This window comes from Protopterus annectens, chromosome 2.part0, assembly GCF_019279795.1.
Source record: "Protopterus annectens isolate FY-2018-M chromosome 2.part0, PAN1.0, whole genome shotgun sequence".
In the NCBI taxonomy this organism is placed as follows: Eukaryota; Metazoa; Chordata; order Ceratodontiformes; family Protopteridae; genus Protopterus; species Protopterus annectens.
This window is the reverse complement of record NC_056728.1, coordinates 1,697,302,722-1,697,315,336: the sequence shown is the minus strand read 5'-3', so window position 1 is coordinate 1,697,315,336 and position 12,615 is coordinate 1,697,302,722. Positions and strand designations below refer to the sequence as shown.

At 41.4% G+C, this 12,615-nt stretch overlaps 1 protein-coding gene across 1 annotated transcript in view; it reads left to right on the top strand.

Annotated features, from left to right (window-relative positions):
- The window catches only part of LOC122793582 (plexin-B2-like), a 245,960-nt gene extending 240,945 nt beyond the window's left edge, over positions 1 to 5,015 (top strand). The window contains exon 7 of the mRNA XM_044061751.1: positions 4,633 to 5,015. Coding sequence (XP_043917686.1) covers positions 4,633 to 4,722 — 90 coding nt within the window. The 3' untranslated portion in view covers positions 4,723 to 5,015. The remainder of the gene's footprint in view (positions 1 to 4,632) is intronic.
- The last annotated feature ends 7,600 nt before the right edge of the window (positions 5,016 to 12,615 follow it).

Below are 12,615 nucleotides of genomic sequence, written 5' to 3'. Positions count from 1 at the left end.
GGACAAGTTGCTGGATGCTTCTTTGGATAACAAACATCTCTTTGGGACTGCTGCTGAGATGTTTAAGTACATTCAGAAAAAAGGTAAAGCCTTGTAGGATCTTAAACATATCTTTGTATCCCCTATCCCTAAATTACAGAGGAACTATTCTACCAGGTCTGCTTTTGTTCATGGGCAACCTCATCAGGCCACTAAAGGCAGACACCTTGAGCAGGTACAAAATATAGGCTTACAAATGGATGTTTCACAGAGATTTTTTTCTGGACATAGACCATTGGAGGGGTACTCCTTAGGTAGATCTTTTTGCCTCCCCTCTGAAAAGGCAACTGCCTGTTTTCTGTTGCAGACTGCCATGCCATCTGGCATGGAAGACATATTCTCTCTTTTCCTTGGAAGGGGATGTTTCTCTATGCATTCCATTTTCTTCCCCTACTTCCAAGAGTCCTGCAGAAGATTCAGCTGGACTCCCCAAAAATCTTGTTAGTGACTCTCTTTTGGCAAAGACAGCATTGATTCCCCCTTCTTAATGTATCTGGCCAGGGGCAGTCATCACAAGTTACCTCACCAGTTGGAACTCCAAACACAGGACAAAAGGTCACTCATCCATCCTCACTTGCCACTTCTTCAACTGACACTGTGGATGATAGGGTTTTGATTCCCTTTAGGCATCTTGTTTTAAGGACATGCTTAAGGTTTTACAGGAGACAAGAAAGCCTGCAACCATAAAGTCTTATATGCCCAGATGAAAGAGATATTCTGTCTAGTGCCATGCTCATAACCAGGATTCTTTTTCTGTGGGGGTCGCTTTGGTTCTATGATATTTATGTGAGTTGTTCCAGTCTGGCTTAGCCTATTTTTCTGTAAAGGCACATTTGTCAGCAATGTTTGCCCTTCAATCCTCCTTTGGCTTCTCGTTTTGAGGTCAAACATCTTCTTAAAGGTGTCCTGCATCTTAGGCCTCTAAGGAAACCTATTCCTCTTTCTTGGGACCTTAATTTTGTTTTAGAAAAATTGACCCAGGCTCCTTTTGAACCTGGATCAGCTTCTCTGCAACATTGTACCTGAAAGGCTATCTTATTACTTGCTCTTACTTCTGCTCAGAGGGTTTCTAATCTTCAGACCCTTATAGCCATCCCTCCTTTTTTTTTTTTTTTTTTCACAGGGACAGGATATCCCTTCATACTATTCCATCTTTTATGCCCATGGTGGTCAATAAGTTGTCCTTGAATTAGGCAGTTGAACTTCTTTCCTTTTTTTCTTCTCCTCAGTCTCCTACCTTGGATTTGCACAGACAGCTCAGGTATTATTTGGATAAAGCTAAGGCCATTCATAAATCTGACTAACTTTTTGTTTCTTTTCCTACCTGGACATTGGATTTGGCTTTTTCTAAGAAAACAATCTCCCCTCGGATTTCTAAGACCATTTATTTTTGTTATTCTTTTCATGGCAAATGTCTTTCTACTTCCCTTATAGCTCACTCTACTAGGGGCGTTGTCTATCCTAAGTGGGTTGAACACCGATTCCATCCTTGAAGCTGCTACTTGGTCTTCAGTGCATACCTTTACTAAGCATTATAAACTGGATATGGTATCTAAGGCAAAAGCAAGCTTTGCTCAAGCCATTCTACATATGTCTCTTGAGGGCTCTACCCAGCATTCTACCTCCCATTCCTTTTCTTGAGCTTTTGTACTCTGTGAAGAATACTGCAACAGTGATATAGAAGGACATATTACAGTTGTGTAAAATCTTACTGTAAGAGTAGATGTCCTTCTCTTCACTGTTGCAGTATTTGCCCCCTCCCTCCAACCCCTTTTTTTCTTTTGGATTTTACTTTGGTTCCCCTCTTAGCAGAAGGTCTTCCTTCTCCATCTGAATGTGCATAGTCTTTTTTGTCCTATGAAAACTTTTCTCTTCTGGGGCAATTCAGTTCTGGGTAACTGCATCTGTACATCACTTTTATGCCCTACATCCTGTATGGGGAGCATACATGTAATGTACAGCACATGGAAGGTCTAAAAGCTTTGGTATACTGGCTGGAAGTTGGGCTATCCTTGGCAAGAGATCCCTACTGTGAAGAATACTGCAACAGTGAAGAGAAGGACATCTACTGTTATGTTAAGATTTTACACAACTGTACTTTTTCCTCATAAAGCATGTATCTTAATGATGCACCTAAATTTATCTTTAGAAGAGACAAAACATTGAATGTTATACAAAAAATATATCAAAGAAAAGCAAGTTAAGGGTGAGATGAAAATCTGTGGCAAATGTGATTAATGCCTTTACATGAGGTTAGGCAAGGTTGACATTTCATTAAATTTTAAAATTCTACAGAATACTACAGGTTTTCACATTCAAGGCCAACTTGCTAGTTGTGCATCAAGTATGGGATTCTATATCAGTAGAACATTGAGATTTTTATCAAAAAAAAATCTGAACATAGGTATGCAGGTAGAAATCAGGGTGCAAACAATGCTCTGTTTAAGCATACTATGTAAAGACACTGAACTTAATTTTGACATTTGGAAGAGGTAATTTTGCCCTGTGGTAAAGAAGAAATTGGACAGTTGCTATATTGGAGAGAACATGTGTGACAAATAAAATTAAATGATTGTAAGGAACCAGCTTGAATGACATGGAAAATGTTAAGGTACATTTAAAAATAAGGGGGTTGATAGATTAACTCGCATGATTATTGAAGTCACATGACTTGACTGGGATGTTATAAAATGGAAGTGATTGTAGTGTTTTTAACATCTAAAGATTTTTAAAGAAGTGGATGATGGTTTTTATCATAGGTTTTGTTTGTTAACTATTGAACATATTAGAAATCTTACTATACAAAGGGTTCAAGTCAATCTTCTTCTTTCGGCTTATTCTGGTTAGGGGGTCACCACAGCAGATCACCTGTTTGCTTATGATTGGCAGTGGAGCTTTACGGTGTCGAGTTGCCAGCCCGGTGCCCAACCTTCCACAGAAGGTGCACATACATATGCACTCACACCTAGGGCCAATTTGGAGTGTCCAATCCACATACAGCATGTCTTTGGGATGTGGGGGGAAACCAGAGCACCCAGAGGAAACCCACGTGACTACAGGGAGGACATGCAGACTCTGCACAGAAGGCACCCCAGCCGAGGATCGAACTGGAGAACCTCTTGCTGTGAGGCAGTAATGCTAACAGCTGCACCACAATGGCCACCCCACAAAGGGTTCAGTCAATGCCTTTTGCTAACAGAAATAATATTCCTAAATTAATTCAGTTACTCTCAAGAATTTTAATAATGCGTAAATCATGTCTTTTTAAAGAGTTTATAGATTCATAAATTACTAGAGTTTACAAGGCAGAGTCAGTCCATGGATCATAATTATCTAATCAATATCTACCCTGATAAGGCACCATCTGCCTGCAGAAGGGCAAAACAAGTTAGGACTGATATAAATGTATTTCAAACCATACACCCATCAAGGTTTACCTTTCAATCTTTATAAAATTATTTTGCAATTCAGAACTAACATCCTCAACCAAAACTTGAAGTCTTATGGACAAAATATACTTCTCAACATTAATGATTCAGAAAAAAACATTATTCTTAAAGTTCCTGTACACATTCTTATTTTTCTTACTTTTACTTTCAACTTGATGTGCTTTCTTAGAGCATTTTGATGACATGCAATATATAAAAAATGTATACAAACATATTGAATGTTGGTGGTGCAATAGTAATGTCAAAACTTAGTGGGAACATAGTTTTTGACTGTAAACTAGTAAATAAAATTTGTCTAGAAGTTTAGAATTTGGATAGTCTCTTTGGAATGACAATTTCTTTATTACTAAACATTTTGTGGTTTGTAATGCTCTCATACTTCCTCACAAATGTTCATTGATCAGAAAGAACTTTTGTTATTAACTACCCTCTCTATAGTATGGAAAATTATTACTGGAAACTAGAAAAGGTCTGTTTCTTCAAGTTTTCAGAAATGCTTATATTTACTAGCATGTCTTATAAGACAGAAATTAATACTCTTAAACTGACACTAATAATAATTCATCCTGATTAAAGTGTTGGTATAAATTGGGAATGCTCATCAAAAATATGAATATTCATCACAATTATTTAAACAGATTTTAATAGGTATTCTATTTTTTCTCTATTGATATTGACACATACACTTATTAGTTAGACTCAGTCTCTTCTTTTCTCTTTTTGCATACAGTTGCTTATTTTTGCCTTATTTCTTTTTTTTCTTAATAAAATGAATCATATCTTATCACAATAATCTAATTTATATATAATGCATTAACTTTATTCAAATTATGTTTTTTACATGTTTATAATTCTCAAAAAATGTAAAAATAATTTATTACAATTGCATATTTGATGATTTACCACTGCCTTACATTTAGTTCAGTTTGCATTTTAATACACACCAATATAGAAAGCTATCAATATTCATGCCACTTGGCATTTACCAGGCCTGTGTGTGCATGTATGCGAGTTTCTGCTGTTACCATTTACTTTTAGTGTGTGCATGCGTGTATGCATAAGATAATGTATACTTAGTCCACACCATACAATAACAAGAACATACAGTATCAACAATATAAAAATGCTTTTCATGTTATTTCAGACACAGAATGTAAAACAAGAAGAAACCTGGATAGAGCATGCTGATGCAAATGGACAACATTCAAAGAACATTTCGTCATTATTACCATGACACACAGTGCCAAAGTAAAGATACCAAATGGACTACTGCATAACAAACTGATAAACTGTTGAACAAGTTTTCAGCAGTTGTAATCAAGAACACTAAACAATGAGTGCTAAAAATGTATTAGAGCAAAAAAGAAAGAGCATATTATATTTAACTGAACTATTTCACAAGATAATTGTACATGCATGATTATTTTGTATCTGTATATGTTAGCCCTGATTATCACAAACAAGTAAAAAGGCTTTGTAATAAATGTAATCAGAACGTACAATAAATTACCTTTTGCTAAAATCATGCACAGCAGACTGTGTACTTATATAAGAAATGTACACGTGTATAATACAAAAAAAGAAGTTATGTACTCACCATAATGTTCCATGTGAGTTGTTCATCTCACCTTCATTCTTTCTGATGGGTTTGGAGCCGATCCTTGGCTCCGAGTTGGCCTAATGCAAAAGCTCGAGGTCTTCAACCAGCTTGAGGCCTACTCCCTATCCCATGATGCACTGGTGCTTCCCTCAGATCTTGTTTGCTGCCAATAAAAATACATACCACTCATGATATACCAATAACAGAGGAAAACTAGATAAAGGAGAATACAACCATGTCTTAGCTGAATAGACAGTCCCCAAGAAGCTTGGATGGGGTTGGAGGGTGGGATGTAAAAATGAAGGCAAGATGAACAACTCACATGGAACGTTATGGGGAGTACATAACTTCTTTATGTGAAGTTGTTCTATCTCGCCTTTCATTCTTACTGATGGGTTAGTGTCCCAAGCACCATCTTTCTCATGTGGCTCATGGGAGTATATTCTTCAGGACAGTGGAACCAAAGGAAGTCCAGTTCCTACCTACTTTGTAATGATTGATGAAGGTATGAGGCCTTGACCAAGTAGCTGCTGCACAAATAGTATCTATCAGTAATTTGGCAGTAAAGGCTGAAGAGGTGGAGACAGCTCTAGTAGAATGGCCCTTTATCTTTTGATGTAATGGTGTATTTACTGAACTGTAAGTGAAAGAAATACAGTCTAATAACCATTTTGATAAAGTGGTTTTCACCACAGGTCCACCTTTCTTGGACTCTGAAAAAGAAACAAAGAGCTGTTCTGTTTTCCTGAAATCTTTAGTCCTGTCTAAATAGAATCAAAGCTGTCTGTGAACATCAAGCTTGTGCACCATATACTCCACGCTTATTGTCATAGTTAGGGAAGAAAGCAGGCAACTCTATAGACTGATTGAGATTTGCCTCTGAACATACTTTCTGTACAAACGACAGATTTGTCCGAAGAGAAACTCTATCATTATGAAAAATCATATAAGGGCGTTTAATGGACAAGGCCTGTAAATCTGAAACCCTTCCAGTACAAGTAATGGCCACTAGAAATATGGTTTTCCATGTTAGATACTTCATCTTACATGAAGAGGCTGGTTCAAAAGGTGGTAGGATGATTTGAAAAAGAACAAAAGTTAAACTCCATGGAGTAATCGGAGATTTAATGGGTGGTCTCAAATGTATTGTGCCTTTGAGAAATACCTTGTAGACTATGTGACAAAATATTAGACCCTTGATTACCAAGATGAAAGTTAGATATTGCAACTAATTGGACTCGAATGGTTGTGGAAGCTGCCCCCTCACTGAATAATTCAGTCAAAAATACCAAAACAGAAGATATAGGAGCTAAATAGGGATCAATGTGATTTTTCAATGCCCATATTGAGAATCTTTTCCATTTGCTAAGATATAACTTCCTAGTACACAATTTGTGGGAGGATATCAGTATATGCTGAGCTTCAGCTGAAATATTCTGAAACCTGGCTATATTTGGAATTGGAGCAGCCAAGCTGGCAATTGAGGGACTGAAGAGATGGATGAAGAGCCCCTGATGAGTGAATCAGGAGGTCTGTAGCTGGGTCCAAGATCCAAGATTCTTCCTATAGATGAGGCCATAGGAATGGAAACCAAATCTGACGAGACCAGTAGGGGGCTATGAGTGTTATGGTCCTTCCCAGAACACTGGCTTTCTGTAAAACTTTGTGGTTGTTTTTTTAAAAACAAAAGGTCAGCCTATCGTTACCGAATGCGATGTTAAGCCACCACTGCTTGTCCTTTTTGCAGGTCTTCGTGATTATAATCTGATGAGATGTTGGTAGATTTTGAAAAGACCACTGTGTGAAAAGGAGCCATTGAGGTATGTGCATATGCATTCAACCCAGTGGAATTGCAATGACTGCTGCCACCATTGTACCCAATAATTTGAGAAGCAGAGATGCCGGGGCTTTTTTTCTTGAAAGAAGGGTTAGAACTTGTTGACAAAGAGCATAGACCTTTTCTGGTGGAAGTTTTACAGACATTGTGATGGTGTCCAAGTCTGCTCCTATAAACAGGGTATGCTGTGATGGTGATAAGGTAGACTCTTCTAAATTTATGGTAACTCCAGCTGACATACAAGATTTATGGTCATGTCTCTCACTTGTATGAGTTGATGCCTGGTGGTGGAGGTTAGAAGCCAGTCATCTAGGTATGGAAACACCTGGAATCCTAAGTATCTCAGGTGAGCCGTAACTACTGTCACACATTTGGTGAAAACCTTGGGGGCTGTAGTGCGACCAAAGGGCAGAGCTCGAAATTGGTACTGACTGGCTCCCAGCCAAAAGCGCAGGTGATCTCTGGATGGTCTGGCCATTTTTATATGGTAGTACGCATTCTGGAGATCTATCGAGCACATCCAATTGTCTTTACCTAGTAAAGGGAGTATCGACTGCAGCGTGACCATCCGGAACTCTGTCTTTTTTACAGATTTGTTCAGTCTGCTGAGATCCAGAATTGGTCTCCAGTCCCCTGTTTTCTTTGGAACTAAAAAGAACCTTGAGTAAATTCCAGATCCTATCAGGTCTGCAGGGACCGGTTTGATGACTCTTTTTTCTAGCAACCTTTGAATTTCTATGGTTGCTTGTTCCCTGTGACTGGGTGGGATGTCCGGGATTCTGTTTACGGTGGGGGGGGGATAAGAAAGGGAATAGAGTGACCTCTGGAAATGATGCTTTGTACCCAGCTATCTTTTGAAAGTTTTAGCCAGGTGTCTGGGTACAAAGATAAGCATACCCCAACTGCCTCCAGAGATGGACAGGCGGGCCTCCTCTCAGGAGCACTGATAAGGCTTCCCAAAGGACTGATCTCTGCCACCCTGGTTCTGCGGACCCCCTCTGCCTCATGAATGGCATCTTCCATTATTGACCCTTCCTCTGTCTCTGGAGAAGGGTTTACCACAAGTGTCCTGAAAGGCTCCTTGAGTTTTACGGAACCACATATTTCCTCCTTCTGACCTTTTTGGTAGGTGTGGAAAAATGGACTCTGATGGCAGACAGAGTCTTTCCGTCTTGTTCACTCCTGGTAAGTGTTTCTTTCACACTCAGATAACTCTGTAACAAACTACACAGCCAACTCAAACAGGCTAAGCAAATAAAAAGAAGTTATGTCTTACCATAACATTCCATCTGTGTTGTTGATCTTCTTCCATTCATCACTGATGGGTTCAGTTCCGAGCCCTTGGAACAGAGTCAGCCTAATACCAAGCTCGCGTACACCAAAAACTCTCGAGCTAAGCTGTTACCCACAATGCCCTTCTTCCAGTTACCTCAGATCGAGTTTGCATGCAGTATATATATATATATATATATATATATATATAGTAGTAAAAGCAAAGGTCATTTCTGCACAAAAACCCTGAAACACCACAAGGACCTGTAAGATCCACCAGGAGCCTTGCAGGGGGATGGAGGGTGGGCTGTGATGAATGGAAGGTCATCAACAACACAGATGGAATGTTACGGTAAGACATAACTTCTTTACCTGATGTTGTTAATCTTCTTCCCATTCATCACTGATGGGGCAGAATCCCAAGCTACTTGAAACCCTGGGTGGACCTTATGGAAGAACATTCCTGAGAACCATTGAGCCAAAGGCTGCTCTTCCCCTGGAGACCATGTCCAATTTGTAATATTTGATGAAAGTATGGGGTTTAGCCCAAATGGCTGCTGCACAAATATTGTCCATGGAAGCTCTGGAATGAAAGGCAACAGAAGTTGCAATGGCTCTCATTGAATGAGCTTTGACATTAACAGGTTTACGTTCGTTAGCTTGAGTGTATAAAAAGTAATGCAATCTCTGAGCCATTTTAATAGGGTGACCTTTGATATGGAACATCCCATTTTTGGTCCAGAGAAGGAGATAAAAAGTTGATCCGACTTGTGGAAAGATTTAGTCCTGTCTAAATAAAAATGCAATTGTCTATGTACATCCAATGACTGCAGACAGTATTCTCCTTTATTGGAATAATTTGGGAAAACACTGGGAGCTCAATGGACTGGTTGACAGAAAAATCAGAAATTACTTTGGGGAGAAAAGAAGGGATAGTACGAAGAGATACTCTGTCGTTATGAAAGATTAGATACGGACTCAATGCATAAGGCTTGAAGTTCCGAAATCCGTGTAGCTGATGTGATTGCGACCAAAAAAAACAGATTTCCATGAAAGAAATTTTAGGTCACATTTTGCAGCAGGCTCAAAAGGGGGGTAAAGAAAGAGACTGTAATACGAGAGAGAGATTCCATGTCTCTGCAGGCCATCTGATTGGAAGTCTGCTATGGAAAACTCCTTTGCGGAAGGTCTTGCAAATGTGGGTGGAGATAAGTGGAATGCCTTCTAGACCGTTATGAAAATTGGCGATAGCTGCCAAGTGAACTCGAATAGTGGAAGCTGAAGCTCCATTGTCGAAAAACTCAGAAAGGTAATGAAGTATAACAGATGCAGGAGCTGAGAAAGGGGTCCAGCATCTGTTTTCTAGACCAAAGAGTGAACCTTTTCCACTTATCTCTGTAGAGTTTTCTGGTGGATGGTTTATGGGAGGCCAGAATAATATCGCAAACAGGTCAGGAGACGGATTCCTGCCTGGCAACTAACGGAAGTGGAGAAACCCAGCTATCAGCTTGAGAGTGGACAGATTTGGGGGAGTCAACCCTTGGGGTGAGAGATCCTGACGAGTGTCCAGGATCCATGGAGGTTGTAATAGGTGAGGCCGAAGAAAGGGGAACCACACTTGTTGAGGCCAGAATGGGGCAATGAGGATCACCTTGCATCTCAACTGAATTGCTTTCTTTAAAAATAGAGGTATCAAGAGAATTGGAGGATAAGCATAGAGGAGAACCGTGGGCCAAAAGTGAGTCAAAGCGTCTCTTGGTGACTCACCTTCTGGGGGAAAAAGGGCAAAGAAGCTGCTGCATTTGTTGTTTGAGGGGGAAGCAAAACAATTGCAGCAAGGCTGTCCCCAATGGCAGAAAATGTCTGCCGTCACATTCGGATTGACAGACCACTTGTGTAGAAGAAGGATGCATCTGCTAAACTTGTCCACAATCAAGTTGGAGCTCCCTGGGATATGCGTTGCTATAAGAAAGCAGTTGGAAGCTATTGCCCAATGCTAAATTCTCATGGCCTCTCGACACAGGGGATAAGATTTGGTCCCTCCTTGTTTGCTTATGTACCAGACTATTGACATATTGTCTGGTTGAATCGCAATCATTCCCGAAGGAAGGAGTGGATGTAGTGCCTGCAATGGCAACAGCACCGCTCTCAACTCCAGGACATTGATATGCAAGTTGGTCTCTAAGCTGGACCACGTGCCTTGGACTGTCTTTCCTTGAAAATGGCCCCCCATCCCATCAGAGAAGCGTCCGTGGTCACCGTGGCATTGGGTTGAGGGATCTGGAAGGGGTGACACCAAAGATTTTCATCTGGCCTCATCCACCAAAGAAGATCTTGCTTGCAGGAATTGGTGATGAGAATCTGTAAGTTGAGAGGATGAAGGTTTGCCAACCAGTGGGACATAAGAAGTCATTGTCACAGTCTCATATATAATCTTGTCAGAGGAACAAATCGGAATGGCAGCAGCCATAGACCCCAGAGCTTGTAGAACTTCTCTTGCTGACACTTTCCTTTGACACAGTATCACTTGTACCTGTAATCTTAACCTCTGAAGCCTGTGAGGTGGAAGAAACCAGGCTTGTTTGAATATGAATCCTGCTCCTATGAATTCCAATTGTTTGGTAGGCTGGAGATTGGAATTTTCCCAATGGACTGTGATGCCTAGAGACTCTGCCAATGAGAGGGTGTAGCGGAGGGCCATGATTAGTAGGCACTTGGTGAGAGCGGAGAGGAGCCAATCATCTAGATATGGAAACACCTGGAATCCCTGAAGTCTCAGATGAGCTGTCACCACTGCTAGGCATTTCGTGAATACTCTGGGGGCCATCGAGAGACTGAATGGCAGGGCTCTGAACTGGTAATGATTGGCTCCCATCTGGAGGCGAAGGAGACTCCTGGAGTGTTTGTCCATTTTGATATGGTAATACACATCCTGGAGGTCTATCGAGCACATCCAAGCATCCTCCCATAGAAAGGGGAGAATGGATTGTACAGTGACCATGCGGAATTTGGTTTGAACTACTGACTTGTTTAGTTGGCTGAGATCCATAATGGGTCTCCAGTCCCCGGTCTTTTTTGGCACCAAAAAGAATCTTGAGTAAAAACCAGATCCGCACTGGTCTGGGGGGACTGGCTGGATGACTCTCTTTTGACACAGCTTTCTTATCTCTGAAGCCACTTCTTCCCTTTGACTGGTTGGAACATCGGGAAGGTACTTTGGAGGTTTTGGGTGAGATATTAGAGGGATGTAATAGCCTCTGGAGATTATTCTCTGCATCCACCGATCATTTGTAATAGAGTGCCAGGCAAGTTGGTGCAGAGAAAAACAAGCCATAACTGCTTCCAGAGGAAAGCAATCGGGCAATGCTTCAGGAGCCTTGATAAGATCGTCCGGAGAAAGAATCCCTAGAGTCTTGGTTTTAGGGACCCCCTCTGCCCCTAAAGGGGTGTCTTCCACCATTGGAACCCCCTCAGCCTCTGGGGGAATCCTCACCACGTGCGATGCGAAAAGGGCCTTGAGATTTCTTGTGCCATATTTTCCCACTCCTTTAGTTCCTGGAAAAGGAACGTTGAGGCTTGGAAAACGTAAGCCAACTGCAGACAAGGTCTTTCCATCCTGTTCGCATCTGGCCAGTGTGTCCTTCACTTTAGAACCAAACAAGGCAGATGGTTCGATAGGGGCATTCAAAATGGAGGACTTGAAGGAGTCTGTGAGGTCACAGATGCGCATCCAGGCATGGCGTCTCATGACTATGCCTGCATCCACAGCTCTAGCTGCCCCTTCGGTTGCGTGGGAGAGCAACCTCATGGACAAGTTGGAGATAGACTCAAGGATGGCAAGTTGAGAGGCAACCTTGTTGTGTGCTCCATCAGAAACTTGACCCACGAGGGTTCCAGAAAGTTCTGAGATCAGATCTCTTTGGAGCCTCATAAAATGTGCCAAGTAATTCAGAGACCTGACTGCAAAGGTCACTGAAGCAAAAACTCACTTCCCTAGTCTGTCCATAGCCCAGGACTCTCTGTTGGGTGGCTGAAAAGTAGGACTTTCCTCCGCAAGGTACTTTTCCGTGGCCGCCACTACCACCATAGCATCTACTGGCAAGCCTCTAGACCAGTGGGGATGCTCCTCTCATGGGGAAAGAATCATATCTGGTCTCCGGGGAATGGCCTCAATAGAATCAGGGCTCTTCCACGCACGCTGCACGACAAGCTGGACTAACTCATCGGCAGGTGGGGTCACCCAAGAAGTAGAAGGCCGACAGCAGAAAGCCTGCAGGAAGGCAGACTCCTCCAAGGAAGGATTGGAGGGCTTCCAGCTGCCCTTCTGTTTCAAAATTTCCAGGATGTCCCTGAAAAAACATCATCAGGGGGTGACTGTGGGGATCCTTCCCCATCATTGTAGTCCGTATCCTCTGTGA